This window comes from Seriola dumerili, unplaced genomic scaffold (assembly GCF_002260705.1).
Source record: "Seriola dumerili isolate Sdu_G_001 unplaced genomic scaffold, Sdu_1.0 BDQW01000044.1, whole genome shotgun sequence".
Classification (NCBI taxonomy): Eukaryota; Metazoa; Chordata; class Actinopteri; order Carangiformes; family Carangidae; genus Seriola; species Seriola dumerili.
In genome coordinates this window covers 4,856,799-4,877,771 of record NW_019174299.1, presented here as the reverse complement: position 1 = coordinate 4,877,771, position 20,973 = coordinate 4,856,799, and the positions used below count along the sequence as shown (strand labels likewise).

General features: G+C 43.5%; 2 protein-coding genes across 6 annotated transcripts in view; one reads left to right on the top strand and one right to left on the bottom strand.

Moving 5' to 3' along the window:
- The window catches only part of LOC111217506 (rho GTPase-activating protein 23-like), a 72,244-nt gene extending 54,047 nt beyond the window's left edge, over window positions 1-18,197 (top strand). For 3 of the 5 annotated variants that reach the window (XM_022739408.1, XM_022739406.1, XM_022739407.1), the window contains exons 8-24: window positions 2,540-2,695; window positions 3,723-3,795; window positions 4,068-4,107; window positions 5,353-5,490; window positions 5,605-5,913; window positions 6,024-6,085; window positions 6,169-6,287; window positions 7,256-7,374; window positions 7,487-7,639; window positions 7,819-7,897; window positions 8,022-8,095; window positions 8,248-8,337; window positions 8,438-8,563; window positions 8,679-8,720; window positions 10,103-10,196; window positions 13,987-14,018; window positions 14,157-18,197. In XM_022739408.1, the coding sequence (XP_022595129.1) occupies window positions 2,540-2,695; window positions 3,723-3,795; window positions 4,068-4,107; window positions 5,353-5,490; window positions 5,605-5,913; window positions 6,024-6,085; window positions 6,169-6,287; window positions 7,256-7,374; window positions 7,487-7,639; window positions 7,819-7,897; window positions 8,022-8,095; window positions 8,248-8,337; window positions 8,438-8,563; window positions 8,679-8,720; window positions 10,103-10,196; window positions 13,987-14,018; window positions 14,157-15,599 (3,149 nt within the window). In that variant the 3' untranslated portion in view covers window positions 15,600-18,197. Of the gene's footprint in view, window positions 1-2,539; window positions 2,696-3,683; window positions 3,796-4,067; window positions 4,108-5,352; window positions 5,491-5,604; window positions 5,914-6,023; window positions 6,086-6,168; window positions 6,288-7,255; window positions 7,375-7,486; window positions 7,640-7,818; window positions 7,898-8,021; window positions 8,096-8,247; window positions 8,338-8,437; window positions 8,564-8,678; window positions 8,721-10,102; window positions 10,197-13,986; window positions 14,019-14,156 lie in introns of all 5 variants that reach the window. The other 2 variants (XM_022739410.1, XM_022739409.1) reach the window with 2 other exon arrangements.
- A 776-nt stretch (window positions 18,198-18,973) lies between these two features.
- hexim1 (hexamethylene bisacetamide inducible 1) lies at window positions 18,974-20,878 on the bottom strand. Its single transcript, XM_022739571.1, has one exon. The coding sequence runs from the start codon at window positions 20,553-20,555 to the stop codon at window positions 19,461-19,463; it is 1,095 nt and encodes a 364-aa protein (XP_022595292.1). The 5' UTR covers window positions 20,556-20,878; the 3' UTR covers window positions 18,974-19,460.
- Between the last annotated feature and the right edge of the window lie 95 nt (window positions 20,879-20,973).

Genomic DNA, 20,973 nt, shown 5'->3' with positions numbered 1-20,973 from the left:
CCCTGAACATGAGAGACCAGGACCAAGACCTTCTGTACTGGCTTCTGTCCTGCTTCGAATAGGCTTCTTGTGCCCTGTGGCTTGTCTTACAGGCACCAGCCCCCTTTTCTTTTTTTTTTCCCTTCTGGCTTTTTAATGCTCAGTTTCATTCTCTGTCTTTTTTTTTTCTACATTTCTGGTTTTCTTTTCTCTGTTTAACAAAGTCTAGGGATCAAACCTTTTTGGTACAGACCAAAATGTAACTGTAGCACCGATCAAAACTGTCAAGTACCGAAGGTTGCCATCTAATGCTTGGTCAGATTTATTGCTTTCTTTGTAAAGCTGCAACAATTAGTTCATTAATCATTAAGTCTTTTTTAAAGCAGAAATGTTGATCATTAACTAGTTCCAGCTGTTCCATTATGAGGAATTGCCGCTGTTTTTGTCACATCATAATAAACTGAATATCTTTGTGTTTTGGCCAAAAAAAACAATTGAAATGAATTCATGAAATTTTCATTTCAGGCATTTTTTACTGATCTGAGATTTTATTGACCAAATTATTAATTAATAAAGAGAGAAAATAATTGACAGAAAAAACAACAATAAAGGTAATTTACTTGTTAATCTTTAATCCACGTCTTACTGATTTAAACAATAGTTTTTAGACTGTATAATTTCGGCAAAGTTCAGGTATATACATTATACAGCTGCACAGTATTTAACATTTGAGAGGATTTTCCACCAGAGCATCCATTTTCAGTAAGTAAGTAAAGTTAGTAAAGACAGCCTTGCTGTACACTTGGTATTTGGCATTTTTGAAGTAATCCAATGTGAGTTTTGAGAGAATTAGAAGATATTTGTGTATATTCTCAATCCTTAAAGGAGCATGTCATCCTGCAACTCATCTGACAAAGTAAAAATCACCAAGCTCAGAGATGTGATGCATTTTCTCATCCACATCTTGTGTCGATGTTTTTTTTTTTTAAGTCTCTTTTATTCCTTCCTTCTTTTTTTTTTATTACATTTTCCTACTGTTCCTGCTCTCTCTTTCTTTCTTCAGTCTCTGACTGCTGACTGTCACATATGAAATGGGATGGACACAGGACATTGAGAGTGGCAGTGTGGTGCAGTATGTTGCTCCCCTCTGCTGGTCCATCTCTGTCTCGTGGCTCTGAGCTCACTCTCTGGCTGCCTGTTAATGACGGCCTTTGTTAAACCCACAGCCCGGCTATTTCTGTGCTGCGCTGTAAACAGGCAGATTCCTCATCCCAGATTGGGAATGTTTTCCGCCTTATGTCGGGCTCTAGTGTGCACAGGAGTGAAGAATAGAACGGCAGTGGCGGGAGAAGGAAGAGCGCCAGAGGGAAGGAGACGGAGAGACAAAGGGAAGGATGTTAGATCAGTAATGTTACATTATAGTAAAAGATGCAGCGACAGAGAGTGAAGGAAAATGGAAATAAATGACAAACTGAGAAAGCCCAGCAAGAATTAAAAAAAAAAAAGAAGAAAAAAAAAAAGGACCATGTGGTGGTCTGAGGGGGAGGATCTCAGTCCTGTTGTCTGAGGCTGTGCTGCCCTCTGTTGTTTCCACATGGAGCAAACCTTTCGGTCCGGACAGTTTAAAAATGTCAGCAGCAAATCCAGCTTCTCATCACTTTATGCAAATGATGAGCCGGTCTCCAATCCTCTCTCAGTGAGGAAGTGTAAGTGTGTGTGCGCATGAAAGTGTGTGTGTTTGTGTGTGTGTGTTGTGCTTTCATATCCTTTTACATTAGCTCAAACTGTTACACACTTGCGACCTATAAAACTGCTTTATACCTTTGTCTTCTTGGACAATGAAGCTCCATTAAAGACGCAACCATTAACCTGCTCATCCGCATTCAATGCCCAACGGAGTTCTCTACTTTCTACTTGTTGGATTGTGACAGTTTCTCATGCCCGTATCAGATCATACGTTACTGTAGATTTCATGAAGAACTGAAACCTGCCGTCGGCGAATCTCTGTCACAAAACCCCCCTCTGTTAGATACTGAATTGCTCTTCTTATGGCAACAGGAGACACAGGTACTGCTTTATGTGTAAGCTATTTGCCTATTTTTCCATGTGCCAGCGTGACTTTTTGTCTCTGTAGTCAGGTTGCAGTTGTATTTCTTCTTTCCTGAGACAGTTGCACAGGTTTTAGCCTCTTTTGCAGATTTGTAAATGTTTGAGTTTGTGATCTTTGTTTCTGTGTACGTCCCACTGGAATCTAGAAATGCCTCATGTAAGAGTGTGGCTGTTGTAATGTAAAAATAAGGTGAAAGAAATAGAAATTGTGAAATGCATTGTTTTTAGTTGAGTGTCTCTGACTGTAACCGTGCGCTTCCTCGTGGTTCCTCTTCCTTAAACACCTCTCCTCACCTTACCTCCTCCTGATCTAACCCCTGCTGTTTGCCTTTCCCTCCTCTTCCCTTCTGACCTCTTTCTCTAACACCTAACCCTATCCTTCCCTTCTTTTCTCCTCCTTCTCTTCCTCTCCTCCTGCCTCCCCTGCTTCCTTCCCTCCACCCTCCCACAGATGAGCCGACCAGCCCCGGCGCTGATTTGCGTGCCCGCCACGTGCCAGCGTCCTCCGTGGTGTCCAGCGGCATGAGTTCGGCGCCCGCTGTTGTCGCCAGCCCCGCCTCCCCCACCTTCCACTTCCCCCTCACTAGGCTCTTCTCACACGACTGCAGTGAGTGCCCCCCCCCCTCCTTCCCCTCCTTTACTCCCCACTGCATGCAGCAGAAAAGTGTTTATCTACCAGTGTACAGTAGATTATCCCTCCTCTTCCTTCAGAGAGGGATTGATGAAGTGTGCATGAGACTTTAAAGCCTCCTGGGCCCCGTTTCTCAACAGCATCATAAGGCTAGGATGATCTTGGTCTGTGGGCTGAGATTATCTTAGCCTTAAGATGTTCTAAAATTCAAAAGCATGAAAGGCATTTTTGCTTGTTTAGTCAAAGAAATGTAAGAGAAATCGGCCAGTTTCAACCTGCTTCTAATAATCATCATCAAGGATTTTTCCAAAATCAAGTGTTGTTTTTTGCTTCACTTTGCCGAATAATGCTGTTTCCTTTCACAGCACTTACTTCTACAAGTTGATGTTTTATTGGAAACTGGTTGAAAGTTTAAAACAAGACTTTATGGCCTCAGTAATTGACGAAAATCGATGAGATTTTTTGTCACTGCTATATAATGTTTGCATGCTGCATTTGTAAGTTGCATGGAAATTATACAAACATGTTTGTTCAGAATGTGTTTGGTTCTTTCTCTGTGCATGAAGCCCCACAGTCAGTGTGCTTTAGATTAATTAAACTCCCAGGACAAATCTAGACTTGCACGACACTTTTCTTTGATGAATAGTTCAAATGCATGTGAGTCTGTATTCGCAGAGCCTATACCTGCATGCCAGTGGTGGGAAACAGTCTAACCCACCGCCCCAGCTCATCTCCCCACCGTCCACCCTCACCCACATCACCCACTCACTCGCCACTCAAACGCCCCGACCTCCACCAACCACCACCTCCTGCTTCCTCCCTCCCTCTCCCCGTCTCCTAATCCAACACCGTCCACTCTGGTGATTGGCATTACATCAACATTCTGTCTTTCTCTCTGTCTCTTTCTCTTTTCTTCTTCTCTCTCTCTCTGTCTGTCTCTCTCATTCATCCTCTCACCGAGCAGGCAGTATTAAATCCAGTCGCCGTTCCTCCTATCTTCTAGCCATCACCACCGAGCGCTCCAAGTCATGTGACGAAGGACTCAACACGTTCAGAGAGGAAGGCCGGGTGTTCTCGTGAGTACTGCTGAAGAGACAACTGGCTCTTAACTGGATAGAAATGAAATCCATTAAACTATATAGCACTTACCATGCACTTCTTTACCTGATCTCCTTGCACTTATCGAATAGATGTCGTATTTAGTACTTCCACCAAGGTTTCCTACTGCACTGAAGCTTTAGTGGTATCCCTCACTTGTAAGACGCTATGGATAAAATGAGTAAATGTACATGTAAGTACGTGCAGGCAGACGTTTTGACAGTTGTGTTGTTGTTGTTGTTCTCCCCAGGAGGCTTCCAAAGAGAGTGAAGAGTTTCTTCACTGACGGGGTGAGTTGTTAACTTTTGGTAAACATTCATAAAGTGACTTCTCATCATCCGAAAACCTCATGTAGTATAAATCCAGGTCGGGTCGACTGCTTTATCATTCACCTGTTATTCAGTAAACTCTAAACAAAGATGGACGCCCTGCAGTTCAACAGATACATTTGTTGAATTTAGACTTAAAGACATTTAAAGACAAAATAAGGTGTAAAAAATGTAATTTTAAGACTTTGTAAGAAGTATTTGATGTGGCTAACTACAGTGGGTGACCACAAGTACACAAACAGTGGTATATTTTAGATTTCAACTGCAAAAGCAGCAGTTACAAGATGATGCCGCAATGAATTTCCCGATTCTTAGTTTCACTTTTTGTCCTAAAACCATTGAGATATTTGCCTGTGACAGGATGACACGTGCAAAAGAGCCATACAGTCAGTGAACTGACTCAGTAATGTCAGTTATACAGGCACATCTGGCTTAGGTTTGCTAACATTAGCCACCATAAACTAACTGACAATGTAACACACTCAGTCCCTGAGTGTGTTGAATTGCATTTAATTGCTTATTAATTTGACCTTTTATTTGTAAGAGGAACAATTTAATGTTTCGTAACGGCAGAGACGTGTTTCAAAACAGTTTGTCTAAAGAAATCAGCTTTTTCCTGCCACTTGTATTTTGGCACATCAGAAACTGTGATAGATAGAAGCTCCTCAGCTGTGTGAAATTCGAACACAAGTTGGAATGCGTTTATAAAAGTTCGACGGGGAGCTTTTTTTTTTTTTTTTTTTTACACAGTAACATCTGGCCACTTTACAGAGGCACGACGGAGACCAGATCGTTGCTTCCTAAATTTCTGACATCTGTTGCAAAATTGATGTAATGTGGCAAGAGGAGAAGTCTTGAAAATCATGACAAAGCAATGCCAAACAGTGGAAACCGTGTCTAAGAGAAGCAAAGGTTAAGATAAACCCTCAGTAAGAACTATGATCTCATCAGGTTGATTCAAAACCTCAAGAAAAACATCATGAGATTTTAAATTGCTTTTTGTTGCTTGTTTCTTTTAATACAGTCTCATAAGTCGCCTTCTGTCGCCCATACCTTTTGATTACCATGCTCAAATAAAAAAATAAATAAATAAAAAAAAGTCAGATTCAATTTTAATTTTCCAGATCTCAAGACGACTGACAGTAGAAAATCTGACAGGGCTACATATCAACAAGTGTTCGGAACATTTCCCTGTGTGTGTTTCAGTCTCTGGACAACCTTGGGACGGCAGAGGAGGTTCGATCTAAACGCCACTCCACTTCAGAGCTGGGAAACATCACTTACAGCGACGTGCGGCGAGAAGGATGGCTGCACTTCAAACAGATCCTCACGGAGAAGGGCAAGGTGAGCAGAGCGAGCCTGACAATGAGTGAGACCTGAAAAGAATGGAAAGCAAGTGCTCACTCACATCACATCACATCACATCACATCACATTTCATTTCCTCTTCCCTCCGCAGAAGGTGGGCAGCGGCATGCGTCCGTGGAAGCGAGTCTTTTCGGTGCTTCGCTCCCATTCGCTGTTCCTCTACAAGGATAAGAGGGAGGCGGTGCTTCGCGGGGCCACGATCGGCGGCGCAGCGGAGGACGAGCAGCCAATCAGCATCCGGGGCTGCCTGGTGGACATCGCGTACAGTGAGACCAAACGAAAGCACGCCCTGCGACTGACCACGCAGGACTTCTGTGAGTACCTGCTGCAGGCGGAGGACCGGGAGGACATGCTGGACTGGATAAAGGTCATCAGGGAGAACAGCAAGACAGACAGCGAGGTCAGAGGACACACCTGCACCCGTCACACTGTCACTTACTATTCCACACTGGACCTGCACTTTGTTTTGATTAGAAAAGTCAATCATGTGGATTTGTTTGTGTGTCGCAGGAGCTCGGCTTCTCCAGACAGGCCCTCATCAATAAGAAACTGAACGATTACAGAAAACAAAGGTGAGTCACCTGATAATCATTTACACTTAAACACAGTGAAGCAGCTGTTCCCACTGTCCTCATCTCTCTGTCTCCCCCTGCAGTCCAACAGGCAGCAAGCCCGACTCCTCTCCCAGGATGCCCCGCATGAAGCCTCCCTTCCTGCTCGCCAAGACGGACAACGCCGCTGGAGCGCCACGCTCCCCGAAACCAGAGGGTAAAGGTCAGTGTCAGGGAAAGAAAAATCACTTCTCTTTCACTTCACTTTCACTTCACTTTACTGTAAACCTGCTACTATCATGTTTTGAAAAAGACGGGACAATAAAACACCAATAATCAGATCTATTAGTCGCAACTTGTGAATTTGCACCTTCACTTACAAAGTAGTGAATACCACATGGTTCAGTCCACCTCACTCTTTTTGTGAAGGCACCATTAGTGACTTACTGTCACATCACACCACCCAGATTTGACAAGTGTAACATTATTTTTAATTAAAAATTAGAGGTTAGTGAGATTATTACCTGGAGAGAATAAACTTTCAAATTAATTGGCGATAACGATGGTGTTAGAGTTCAGAGTAATTCAGTTTTATTTAATGTTTGCTTTATTTATTTATTTTATAATAACCATTTTATACTTTTCAAAACATAAACACAAATGACTCCAACAGTACAAATTACACACAGTTGCCACAAGAACTAAAAATCTGTGTTAGGTCCAATGTACAGACAAAATGTGTGCACAGTAAAGCACATTGCACATGAAATACCCACAAATAAAGTCTGCGCAGGGCATTCATATAAACATGTCAAAGTATTTAAAATAAAAGTACAAAAATCAAAGCGTGTATATATTACGTACATATATATGAAGAATGGTTTAGTCCCATTTCAGTCGACAGTGATGCAATAAATAAATGACTGAAGAGAACGAGGGAAAATGAATAAAAATAACACGCTCAAATCTTCTTCAAATAATTCATTTCACCTTTAAATCTGTAGGTTAGATGATCCAGGTATTAGATCAAATATCAGTTCAAGCAGCCCCACAGCTGTAGGTGGAGCACTATCAGAGTATTGAGGAAGAAATCTTTTTTTGGACAGCAGATGACAAGAGTGTTGAACAGCCTGTTTTGATGAGAGCCTTTGATATAAGGATACTGAGGCTCTGTGTCCGATCTGTCCTCAGATGAGAGCAGCCCGCCCAAGTCTCCGTGGGGGATCAACATCATGAAGAAGGCAAAGAAGGCCGGGCCCAAAGCTTTCGGTGTGAGGTTGGAGGAATGTCAGCCGGGTGCAAACAACAAGGTTAGCCACGATATCCTCCATCTGAAGCTGAATGCTTTAAAACTGATTTTTTTTTTTTTTTTTTTTACTGAAAGTTGAACTTGTGATTACATGCTGTCTCTGTCCGTCTCAGTTCATCCCGATGATCGTGGAGATCTGCTGCGGTCTGGTGGAGGACATGGGTCTGGAATACACCGGGATCTACAGGGTTCCCGGGAATAACGCCATGGTGTCGATGCTTCAGGACCAGCTCAACAAGGGCGTCGACATCAACCCAGCAGAGGAGGTGAGGGAATACAAATCCACATAGACACTTACTGTGGAAAAAAAAACATTACAGAGGGAAAAATATATCCAGATTAATGGTATTTAAATGACAGGTTACTCAAAAAGATCGTATTAGTAAATGCAGATGTTGAAATACTGTGATCTCTGACTCCTCTCTGTGTCTTCTGCCGTCAACAGAAGTGGCAGGACCTCAACGTCGTCAGCAGCTTACTCAAATCCTTCTTCAGGAAACTCCCAGAGCCGCTCTTCACCAACGGTGAGTACAACCGTGTTACGACAAGACGTCACAGATACCGTACGGCCTCATCACGCTGCCGCCGCACATTCAAATCACACCGTCCTATCTCGCGGGTATTTTAATATTTCTATTATCTTTACAGACAAGTACAACGACTTCATTGATGCCAATCGAATGGAAAATGCATCAGACAGATTAAAGACCATGAAGAAACTGGTATGTCTTTGTTTGTGGTCATGAATGAACAGGATCATTTACCTATTGACTAATGCTTGTGCATGTGTGTGTGTGTGAGTGTGTGTGTCTGTAGTAGTAGAAGTCCGGCATGTTCAGTCAGTATTGTCATACCTCTTGTTTCTCTTTCGTAGATCCGAGACCTCCCAGATCATTATTACCACACACTGAAGTTCCTGGTCGGACACCTGAAGACTGTAGCAGACCACTCGGATAAAAACAAGGTGAGCGAGACGGAGTGTGTCGGTGTAATTGCAGTGTAATCACGCAGCTCTGTGATGTCCCGGGTGTTAATGCCATGTGTGTGTCTTTCACCCTGTGCAGATGGAGCCTCGTAACCTGGCTCTGGTGTTTGGGCCGACTCTGGTCCGGACGTCCGAGGACAACATGAAAGACATGGTCACACACATGCCTGACCGCTACAAGATAGTAGAGACGCTCATCCAGCATGTGAGAGACGCCGCACACGCACACGCACACACACACACACACACGCATACATTTACACATTTACTACAATGACAATGATTATTATTTTATATTTCTTTCCCTTTCATTTTTGTAGTACACTTGGTTTTTCACTGAAGAGCTTGACAAGGATGAAAAGGTAAGTTTCCCGTGTTATTCTTTTACAGCACACAGATAATAAACCTTTGGACTTACACATTGAACCTCTACGTACGAGAGAGGCAGTGATTTAAAAATACAGCTGCCAATCTACAGTAGCTCTGCCAGTAAATATTCAGTATTAGTAGTTTTAAAGTAAACTGCCTTTTATAAAATAATAACAATAATAAAGTTTATTTGTATAACACTTATCAAAACCACAGATTAGTGCTTTGTAGAGGACACAAATACAAACTGTGCAAGGTTATTATTATTTTGACATAATAAAAAGGCTCTTTCAATAATATTACATTTTCGGAAGCTACATATAAAAGAAAAATCCTTTAAAAAAAAGAGGTGATTCAGTAAAAATGTGTTTTCAGAGGAAGATACTGAGTCTGAGTTTGTCAGACAGGTTGTTGACAGAGCCTGAACAGATGCTTCATTTTAACAAGCCGTTAACAAGTCATGAAATATTATTTTATTAGTCAAACAAAATGTGCAAGTGGGAGATGACTTCACCTGTTTCAAAGTGTGCTTGTTTCAAGAATGTATCTTAACAAACCACAAAAATGTTGCTCCGAGTTCAGCCATTTGTTGTTGTGATTTTAAACTCAGTGTCTTTTTCTGGATTCTAGTGCAACTGCATTATTTTTTTCTTTTTTTAACATGGTGACAATAATTCAGAGAAATTCACTGAAACAACAAAAACTTCACAAAAACCTTTTTTTTCCAGAAGAGGAAGTCATGAGTCATGAGATCAAATGACTTGACTAACTATCTGACTAATTATCCCTGACTGCGCTCAGTCACGGCTGTCTTTACAATATTTATAGTACGAGATGCATTGAACACTTGTGATCTAAGTCCAACCCTTTTTTATCTTTTTGTCATTCAGTGGAGTGATGGTGCTGTTTGATAAAATCCATTATGTTTGGTTAGGTTACACTTGATCATTGTGACTTTAAATATGATCTTGTAGTTTTATCTTTATGACTTATATATTTAAACATCTATTCAAAAGCAGAATCTTTAGAGAGAGCACATCTGTACATTTAACATCATGAATCTGTACATGAACATTTTGTGATCTCTATCCAATAATTACCAATTTCCCCATTATAAAGTCTCTTCAGTATAACGCTGCTGCTGCACTTAATTGCTAGAAATTTAGGTTAATTAATGAAGGATAACGAGTTGCCCTCTGGCTCAGGGACTGATATGCTGACCGTGAACTGTAACATCCCCAGATCCGGTCTGACATTTGTTGCATCTCTTTTCTCGTTTACTGTCAAAATATACTTTTAAGTAAACGATAGTCACTAGGAATTGCAGCCTTTTGTTGGGTAACTGAATGTTCTTATTGTCGTGTGTTCCCACCAGACGCCGGTGGACACGGAGGACGTACAGCCCGCCCCCAACATCGACCACCTGCTGTCCAACATCGGCAGGACCGCTCTGCTCGGGGAGGCCTCAGGTGAGAGGACGCTGTTCACTGCCGTCGGCCAGTTGCTGCTGGCTCTAACCGAGCCGACCGATAGCATTCGGGGTAGCTGTAACTGGCATCCCAAAATGAAAGCTGCTTTCTGTTTAATGGAAGTAGGAAATTCCCCACAAGTGTGTCATAATTGCAATCTTTGTGTTCCAGTGAACTGAGGGAAAGAAAATACATCCGTGAGGCCAGAGTTTCCCTTAAACAGGATGATAACTATGTTTATTAATACAGTTTCAAATAGAGGCTACACTGTACATTAATTCAGTCCCAATAACAGGTTTTTTAACTTGTTCTCAATAATGTGGATTTGAGACTAGACCAAACTAATGATGTAAAATGGAGCTTTTTAACAACATGTTGAAAGGGTTGAAGTCAGACTACTGCATTCCTCTCTTGATTGAAATTCCTCATTGGAAGTTTGTCCCAGTTTAAAGCCAGAATTCCCTACTCTCCAACAGAACTGGAACGCAGCATAAGAAATGAAGTCTTACATCCGTTAGCACTCGGAGTGTTTCTGTGTTTGATAGCGTGCCTTCACTTCTCTCCTTTCTGCTGACCTCTTTTTGTCCCTCCACGTTGCTCATCTTTCACTTTCTCTGTACGTTTCTGCATTTCCCTCTCTTAGCTGAGCCTGTGGAGCAGCCACTGCGGTAGGATGGGAACTCCCCTGGCAATGTGTGCGTGTGTGTGTGTGCGTGTGTGTGTGTGTGTGTGTGTAACCAGTCAGTGCATCATACTGTGAAAGTGAAATAATGGGAGTGTGTTTGTATGAGAGAGATTGTGAGTGGTGGTGATGGTTTGTGTGTCCATGGTCTCCATCACCCTCCTGAAAGTCGGTGTCTCCCTCTCAGTGTCAGACGGAGTCACTTCAGTGTCTCCCCAGTCTGACTAATGAATTAACGGATGACTGGATGCTCTGCCTGTTAAAACTGCTGCATCTGACACTCGAGTGTAAACTGTTGTCTGTCACTGAGAGACAACCCCCTCCCCGGTGGCCTGTCTTGTTGTCACGCTGTGCTCCGCTCATCATATGAGCAGTTCGCAGTCGGTCTAGTCCAATCATCAGGACCCCAACTCCACGCCTAGCTCTTAAGGGACTCTAGGTGGCGCCGTTTCTGTCCTGTCATTTTAAAATCCCAGTGACATCAGCTTTTATTGATTTTATTTTTTTGTGTGTGTGTGTGTGTGTGTGTGTGAGAGAGAAGCTCAATGGAGGCCCAAACCTTCTCCTTTCCTCCTTGGGTTTTCAACTTTCCAGGAAAGCTTCAGTTTCCCAAAGTGCAGCTAAAGTGAGGTCCGGGCTCACATTAACACCAGCTCACTGGTGATCTCGACTTTACACACAAAGAAGTCCATTTATATAGCCCCAAAATCCAAATCCCAAATGAGCCTCAAAGGGCTTTACAGTCTGTACCACACATGCTGTGTCCTCAGACCCTCGATGGGAAGAAGGAAATATTCCAGAAATGTTCTTTCAAAGCAAAATGCCTCAGAAATATAACAAGACGAGACAAGACCAGACATGAGATTTTGCCATTCACCAACATGGAAATCTGAACCATGTTTCATATTATATCTCCTAAGTTTTTTTTATTGATCCTACAGCTGTTATTCAAAATGATGACTTAGGCAGGGCTGGGCAGTAATGAAGTATATTTACTTGAGTTCTGTACTTAAGTACATTTTTGTACTTTACTTGAGTATTGTTTCTTTTGGAAACTTATGACTTTTGACTACACTTACAAGACCAATATTGTACTTTTGACTGATATTTCTATGAAGTACTTCTTACTTTGACACACAGCTTTTAGTCAGTGAAAGGAATTTTATTTTATTTTTGAAAAATGCAATGGGCCATATACTGTGTTCATCACAGAAGAAAAAACAATGTTGTGCTGCTACATCTTTGAACAGCTCAGTGTCTTAACGATGGCGACGTTAGATAATGATGAGGCAGAAGATTCTTCAGAGACCACGGTCTGATCTGAAGTCTGTTTGAAATGTTAGAAATAAAGAAAGATTCATTTCGTTTTAAAAGTTTGCTGTGTTATCCACGACCAAACTTTATCACTGACAGGCTGTTGTGAGGCGGGTGGGGCATGTTAAATTAAAAAAAGAAAAGAAAAAAGAAGAAAATACATGAATTACAATGGCTGTCTTCTGGTTGATTCAATCGTGTTTTTATGTCCATTTCTCTCAGCTTTGTGTCACATTTTACAAGCTTTTTATTCTACAGGTGAGTCAGTCATTCAGTCGGATGTTTCAGAGTCATTTGTAAATACACGCAATAATACAACGTGTTGACATATAAATGTACTTATGAATACTGAGTTTCTTTTTAACTCAAGTACTCCAGTAAATCTGACTGAACAACTTTCACTTGTACTGCAGTAATATTTGACCAGGAGGATCTATACTTACTAATAATGTGTACTTTCTCCAGCTCTGGACTTATGACACAGATGTCAGCCAGTAGTTTGTAGAACTGCGTATGTAGAACAGTTATTTTTTTCTTAACAGTTGATCTGTATATTATTATTAAAATGCCCATCCAAGTTAAAATTGTTTGTCGTCTCTGAAAATATTCAATGAACCGTGATATAAAACAGAGAAAAGCAACAAATCCTCACTTTAGAAAAGCTTAAAGTCAGACGCGTTAGACGACTTAAACAATTAGTCAATTATTAAAGGAGTTAATAAGCTTTTTGCTGATCAAATAATGAATTGTTTGTTTGGGTAGTAGTTACAGGTCTGTCGATAGAGTCTTAATGTCTTGCTTGCCGATATTTACTCAAAAAAAGTTGAACATCTTCATATAGCCCAATTGGTACATTGGTTTGCTTGGGGATTTTACTCTGAAAGGATGTTTTTCCTCCACGAGGGGAAGTAGAACGTCGCCATCACTAGTGAAGTCCTGGTGCTAAGCTGCAGTTTGGGAAAACTAAGGGCTTTTACTGGATTTCAGTGGTGGTACATCTATGATACCAAGAGGGAAAATGAAAACCAGCATCTGTAAGATCAACATGAAATAAACTGGCTTGACATTTGTTACTGATGTCGTTGGGACATGAGAAACGACTCCATCTAGAGCCCCTCAGGAGACGACCATTCCTCCCATGCTCCTGGGTTTCCCAAAAAGAAATTCGATTTATACACGATGGAGCTTTTATCCTGCAACGGTGTGTATGTACGTTTGTGTTTGTGAGGGACTGTGTTTCTTTTCATACTGTCAATTGTTTCTGCTTTCACGCCTCCAAACGCTTCTTCCTTCACTGATTGATGTCATCAGTGTTTCCGGTGATGTCATCGGTGTGTGCTGTGATTTTTTTAATGCTCCCAACACCAAACCCTGCTTCCCCCCGTCATTGTTTCTCCTCCACATTCTCCACTGTGTAAATCAGTGTCTTTGTGCCGGGATGCGTCAGGGGCAGAGGGCACAGAGGAAGACCAGTCCCTGGACAAATAGTAGAGGAATTTGTCTTGTAATTATTATTTTTTTCAGTCAGGAAGACGGCTGCTTATCAGTGATGTCACAGCAGGTGACCTTTCCAGCTGATGGAAAACACCCGCTGTGGCATTGAGGATTAAAGTGTGTTTACAGACGATAGAGAGCAGTGCAGCAGCAGCTTTCCTGTGATTTATTGGGAATTTGTCCTTTAAAAAGTGATGATAACACCAACTGCCTCTGTGTCCTCCACCATGACTGTTCTGGCCTCATGTTAACTTCAGTGTATCTGACCCACTTCTGTTTTTTTATTTTCTTTTTCCCCAGACTCAACCAACAGTGACTCGGCTAAATCAAAGGTAACGTCTCCGTACATGGTACAAGGCTGCTCCGGTTGTTCGAGTGCAGCTCACACACACACACACAGTTGTAAAATAACACAGGAAATACATCGTCCATGTATGACAGCGTCACAGTAACATTTCTTCCTTTTCCAGGGGTCGTGGGGGTCAAAGAAGGACCTCACAGCCAAGGACTTCCTGACTCTGTCCATCATGTCAGCTGTGACGGGCCGCAAACGCAGAAAGCGCCACAACGCCCGCCGCGTGGGCAGCAGCACTGACGACGACTCAGAGCACGAGCCAATCAAAGCCGGACATCTAGGGGCAGAGGAGGAAGAGGAGGCAGAGTCACCTGTAGGAGACACTGCTCCTCGAGCGGAGGGAGAGGAGGATGACGATGAAGAGGAAGAAGAAGAAGAAGAGGAAGATGAGGAAGTTGTAGAAAGCGGAGCGAAAGAAGAGGTAGAAGAGGAGGCAGTGGCGGTTATTCCCAGTCGGCCGTGCTGTAAAGAGGAAGAGGAGGCAGGAGGAAGGCAGGCAGCGATGTTGCTGCAGGAGGAGGAGGCTCGGGCGGAGGTGAAGGGGCCACCGTGGCGGGCCCCAGAGGATGCGCGCTCTATCGTTTCTGGTTACTCCACCCTCTCCACGTTAGGGCGCAGCCTGGGGTCAGAGGGGAGGGGGGACGACGCCGATGACGAGCACAGCGAGCTGGTGAGCGAGACGGACAATGAGAGCGGCTTCGCCTCGCGCTCCCTCACCCAGGAGAGACCCAACAAACACCCAACTACCCCCGTGAACACACAGCCGCCAGCAGCCCCGCGCAGCTTCCTCTACACACACTACAAACCCCCAGTTCTCTCACCCACAAACCTGCTCGCCCCGCCCACACCCCTCACACACACACCAGACTCTGCAGAGAGGAGTGAAGGAGGAGCGCGCTCCACCACGCCCTCGTCCTCCTCCTTCTCCTCCTCCTCCACCACTCACAGACTGCACTCACGGCCTTCCTTCAACTCCCACAAGCTGATCCAGTGTGACACTCTGGCCAGGAAGAAGCTGAAGTCAGAGAAGACCAAGGCTCGCTCCCTGGACCTGTTGGAGCTGCCTGGGACCACAGCTCAGGGTGACGAGGCTGGCTCTGGGTCAGACGGCGCGCCCAGGGTGAGGAGGGAGACCTCCAGAACCAACCCCTCCTCAGGCAGCAGCCAGGAGAGCCTGCGCCTGGCACGGCCCAAACCCGCTCTGCCACCCAGCGAGGCCGCCTCCTTCACCCCGACCGGCCCGGGCGGCAGGTCTCTGGCTGAGCAGGTTCGCGCTCGACTGCTGGGCTCGGCCGACGACCTGCGGAGCGTTGGGTTGCGAAAACCGCTGTCGCCTGAGACGCGAAGGAAGAGGCGGGCCTGGCGCAGACACACCGTGGTGGCCTCCCCGACTGAGACGTCCGAAAAGAGACCCCCACTGACTGTCAACGAGTTCCCCTTGTCTCCTTTCAAACAGAACCAGGTCAAAACACCAGGGCTGCCTCGGGATGCAGATGGCCTCGAACAAGGACCGGCCACACGTCAAGCACCCACCTCTAGATTCCACCAGTACCTGTGAGGCCTGCCAGCTGACCCCAACCTCCACAAAGAGGCTGAACCTGCTGACTCTGGGGGGGGGTCTGGCCAAGCTGCTGACCCCCTGCAGAGTTGACTGGCAGCAGCGTAAACAGGGTTGTGGTTAGTTGCCAGGTGCAACACAGGGTACCAATGAACAGGTCTTTAAGAGCAGCCCACCCTTTTATTTTTGATGAGCTCCGTTTGCATGGCAAGGGGCATTCCAGTGTTGCCAAAGCTTTTGTTTTTTCTTTTTCCTATATGTGTGCTTTTATAGAAATAATACAGGAACAGGACAGAGACACAAACAGACCTCATCACAATCAATGTTACAGCCAAGAATTCTCATTCGAATAATAACCCGAGCATCCTTTCCGTCTTCTCTCTCTTCCGGCCTGGCTCACAGACGACTTAAGTCAAAGGGTTAAATCCCTTTAAGTGACCGGAGGAGGAGGCCGACATGCAGCCTTCCTCTGGTTCTTCAGAGAATGGTGCTTCTTAACAAAGTGGAATTCAATTTCTCCAAACCTACTTCAGTGAGCCAGAGGAGACAGAAAATCTAATAGTCAGGTTGAAACCATTTCAAGAGGGATCTCAACTGATTTTTCATCAGTCTTCCTAATCCTCAGACCACAGACACTGTAAGACTCATTTATACTCCAGACATCAGACACATTAGGATCACAGACACACAATACAGTCGTCTCTCTCTCTCTACTTGTTAATACTGTTAATGTGTTTTTTGCGCAACAATATTCGTGATAATGTCCGAGCGTGCAGGTGTTTTGTGTTGAACAATTTTGTAACATTTGTACAAAGCCTTGTTAAGTTAACCTTGTAAATATAAATATTATGTTATCATATTTGTTTTTACTTTTTTAGTTCTTTTTTATGGTTTACAAAAAGTGCGTACAAGTGCACAGTCATTTCCTTCAAGATGTTACTTGAAATGTTTCCCTTAATATATTCTTTTTTGTTTTATATTCTCTCTCTCAATATATATATATATTATATATATTATATATATTTTGTATTAAAGTAAAAAAGTACTTTTATTGTGATTTCACCTCTTGGGTGTACCTGTTCAAAGGAGACGAGATAAACATGACTAACCCTGTTCCTTATTTCCTCATAGATGGCCTTTCTCTCTGATTCTCAGCACTGTGCAGAAAAAAAAAAAGTTATCTCATGAGATTTTGTTATAAATAAGTTTATCTGGTTACTATACATTCAGTAATGTTGCATCAACATGTAGCAAGATTTAAAAAAAAAAAAAAAAGTAATTTGGTAATTATTACATTATATTGGACAGTTTGCAGGCAGCTCAGCACCACACTGTGATCGCTGACCTCATCATTTGTTTTCTTATTCATGTCTGGGATTACTGAGCAATGCCTTCACAGATCTGCTCATATTTACTGAGCTCAAGATGAAGTATGTCCCCTCTTGTAATAAAAGACAGAGGAGAAGCCTGAAAGTGTTTAAAATACAGTAAAAATACGGTGTTGTGCATACAAACGGCTACATTTTCACTTTGGGCGATCACGTGTTTTTCTCGCACCCCCTCTGAGGGCTCATCTGTCTGCATATTTATTACCTTGAGGTTACGTGACCAGGAGTTTTCCATAAAGTCAGGCTCTAATAAATCCTCCCTGACAGGGGGAAATGGTACATTATAGGAAATGAATACAGAATACCCGCTAACAATCTATTGTTTTTATCTCTCGTTCTTACCGTGGAGCCAATTTGCTAACAGAAAATAACAAACAGGAGGTGCAACTTCCCTCAAGTCATGAGACTCGCTTGTTTTCATCTGACCAAAAAAAAAAAAACCCCTGTGAAAAATAATGATGATAATAATAATAAATGATAAGTTCTAGTCTTGTCTTACCTCAAGAGTTTTTCTACAAGTGCCTGATTTCTGGAATGTGTTTTTGTTCTGCAGTGCCATGCTCGGTTCTTATCTTTCTGTTTCCTTTTGTTGTTTCTGGGTCTCCTCCCTCCTTCTCCTGTGGTTGATGGTATAACTAAGGCACTGACCCAAAGATGTGTACATTCAATACAAGCGGTCTAACTGAGAGGCTGTAAAAAAAATTAATAAAAAGAAGCACACTTCAAGCCAAGGACATGTCTATGCACTCTCTTTGCCTTTAAAACAGGCATTAACAGCTGTTACTGATGCTGCTAAGAGGGAAGAGGCATAGTATTCTCTCAGCTGCTTTTTTCTTAACAAACTGAGGCCATCTCTCTTTGCCTAGTGATCCACAGTGTGTGAATATGGTACACCTAACAAGCCCTACCCTAAAATCGCATTAGGTCATGCCAGACAACATCCCATTTCCTCAAAATGAACCAACAGCCCACGACTTCATCAGAAGGAAAACTCAACAGTTGGTGTGTGTTGTCTGAAATGTGATTTACCTAATGTTTCATTGTTGTATTTTAAAGTCTTTTTGTACATACTCTCTTAATATGTAACATACTGTATTGTGTACATTTGGAATTGCTTTTGAGTATAACTAATATGAAAATGACTGGACTTAAAAGACTTGTCCGCCTGAAACCATTTCCCTCATGGCTGTGTGCTTTAAAGCAAGGTTATATGATGTAAATAAACAGAATTATGTTTAAAAAATATATATTTGCATGTGTGTTTGTTTTTTGAGATTTTTGCAAGAACCATTTTTTTACTGGGAAGATGAGGCTCACGTTTTGCAGCACACACAACTTAGAATAGGAGCTGAATGATGCCCTCTACAGGCTGCAGGTGAATGAGGTCTCTCCAGGCCCTCTAGCACAGATTGTCTCTGTGCATGAAGGAAACTTCATCTGAACTACTGAGGCTCTGCATTTGAACTTACTTGAATAATTTAATATTCATGCGTTCTGTGAAAACTGGCAGTAACACAGATTATATTGAATTTATCATCATTCTGACTAAATATAGAGCTTTAGTGAACACCATTTGCAGCAGACTCTTTAGCTTCTGACATGACCAGCCCTTCTCTGATTGTGCAAAAAATGTCTAAATAGGGGAATAAACCCAGTTTGCATTTCTCCTTGCATAATATCCTGAACAGATTTAACTCAGAGTGGGCTAACCTTCATAAAGAGCATCTCCATCATATCCCATCCCCCCCTTATGCTGTGGCTACAGTCTGTATTGCTCCTATTCAGAGCCCACTGATGTCTTCTGTCTGGCCCATTTCAGGATCCTCACAAGAAAAGCTTTGTGATTATTTGCATGCTCACAAAAGCTACGTACAGTAGCTTCACTCTACTGCGTCTATGAACCGCTTCCTGTGTTTTAGAGCAGGCTTTACCACACATGACAGATTAAATCAGAATTTCAAAATTTTATTTGAACTTATGTTAACACACAACTGTTAAAATGTTCACTCTGGAATTTACTTCTGCAAAACAGTCTTTGCAAGCTGCCCCAATTAACGGCAATTTGTTATTCAGTTCTGTTTGTTTGTTGGTTTGTTGGTTTGTTTCTTCGGGGGCGGGGAGGGGGTGCAACATACAATGTTTGTTTTTAAATTCAAAAATTAAACAGTATTATTTAAATGGACACATACGAAGTTGACCAGGGAAACAAAATATTCTTGTTTTGTCAAATACATTCTCTTTATAAAAAGAATCTTATTTTGAAATATTTACATTTCTTCTTGGAAAAAAATTGAACAGGACAACCTTACAGTCCAAATAGAAAAGAAACGTCAAGTATTGCATTGCAATGCAAGGACTTCATCGTCCAGATGACAAACCGGTTACAGAAAAATTATGACATTTTTAAAAAAATGCAGTAGTCCCATGTTTTTACCTCTTTCAAAGGGGGTTTTCCCAACTTGACTAGTGTCCTCTAGTTTGTAGCGACCTGGGCCCTGTCCTTGCTCGGCTGGCTCTGCAGAAGGAGCTCCGTGTTTTGGGCCCTCAGTCTCTCCAGTTCCCTCTCCAGCTCTCTGAGCCGGACCAGGGAGCTCTCCACGGTCAGACCCCCAGGCTCCACGGCGCGCCTCAGCCGGTTGTTCTCCTCCTCCAGCCGGGACATACACTTCTCCAGCTCCAGGTACTCCTGCACCAGCTCCTGCTTGGTCATATTCTGCAGGCTCTCTACGTGATACATCTCGTAGGTCTCGGAAAAGTCTCTCTGGAGAAACTCCCCACCTGCGTTCCCGGGCCTCCCGATACCATCGCTGCCTCCGCCGCTGCCGTCATCATCGTCCTCCTCTTCATTGTCGAAGAGGTCCTCCTCGCTGCCAGTGTCCTCCATGCGACCGCCTACCCCCGAGGGCCGCCTGACCCCGGTCTCGGTGTTCAGGTCGGGCTCCTCCCGGTCATGCTCGTCCATCAGGAACTGTGTGGTGTTATAGGGGGCCACTGGGAGCCCTTTGGCGAACATCTCCTCTCTCAATCGGGAAGCCCTGGCCGTCTCTCTCTCCTCCAGGGCTTTCCTCTCCTCCCAGGAAAGTTTGTAATAAGGCTTCCAGTTGCGCTTCTTCTTGGAGGTCCTGCGCCTATGCCTCTTTTTACCCAGACGCGCGTCTAAGCCAGTGTCGGAGTCAATGTGCAAACTCTCCTCTTGCACCTGGTTCAAAGTCTCTTCGCCGGTTTTCCCCAGTGTGGTGAGATTACCGCCACCCGCTGCATGAATTTGGGGGTTCTGGTGAGATTCAGCTGCAGTCGGGCACTTTAGGAGCTCGTTTCCGGCTGCTAAGGCAGGGAACACCTCCCTCTGACCGCCTTTCATTTGCCATAACTTGTCTGTGTTGTTATCCCCACAGTTCTCCGCCCGCTGCTGCCGCCGCTTCTGCTCTCTCTGTCGCCCCCTGTCGCCGTTCACCGGTCCACCACGGTTGCTGGCTGGGAGATGCTCCAAAGCGTCTCCGCTGCTCCCACCTGATGGGCTGCCTGAAGTTTTCAGGTGATGGGTCTGCTCCGCTGGCTCTGTCATCATGGTGATCTGCTCTGATGGCTCCGCTTTAGCGCATTTTTAGGTGATGTTTCTGCTCTCGAAACTGAGCTACGAAGTTCGTAAAAAGACGTTAAACCTAAATATGGACGAAAATATACTTATTTCAGAATGAGCCGAAGTCACTAAAGAAAGTTTGAGTGTTGAAGTTTAAAAACAAACTCTCGTAAAGTAAAAGTAAACTTCCAAACAGTAAACACTTGTTACTCCTTCAAGGATTTGTCAGAGCAACTGTCGCTAACTACCATTAACTGTTTCGATGCTGTCAGAGCTGCAGTTCACCCGGAGACCGTGTTCCGCCTTCACAACAGTGTCCAGTGTGCTACTCAAGAAGAGGGAGCTCGTGTTTATATAGCAGCTCCGCCTCTTGCCGTGCGCATGCTGCTGGTTGTAACTCCTGGTG

Excerpts from the sequence above, each read along its gene's own strand:
- hexim1 (XM_022739571.1), bottom strand. The coding sequence starts at position 20,555 with ATGATGACAGAGCCAGCGGAGCAGACCCATCACCTGAAAACTTCAGGC.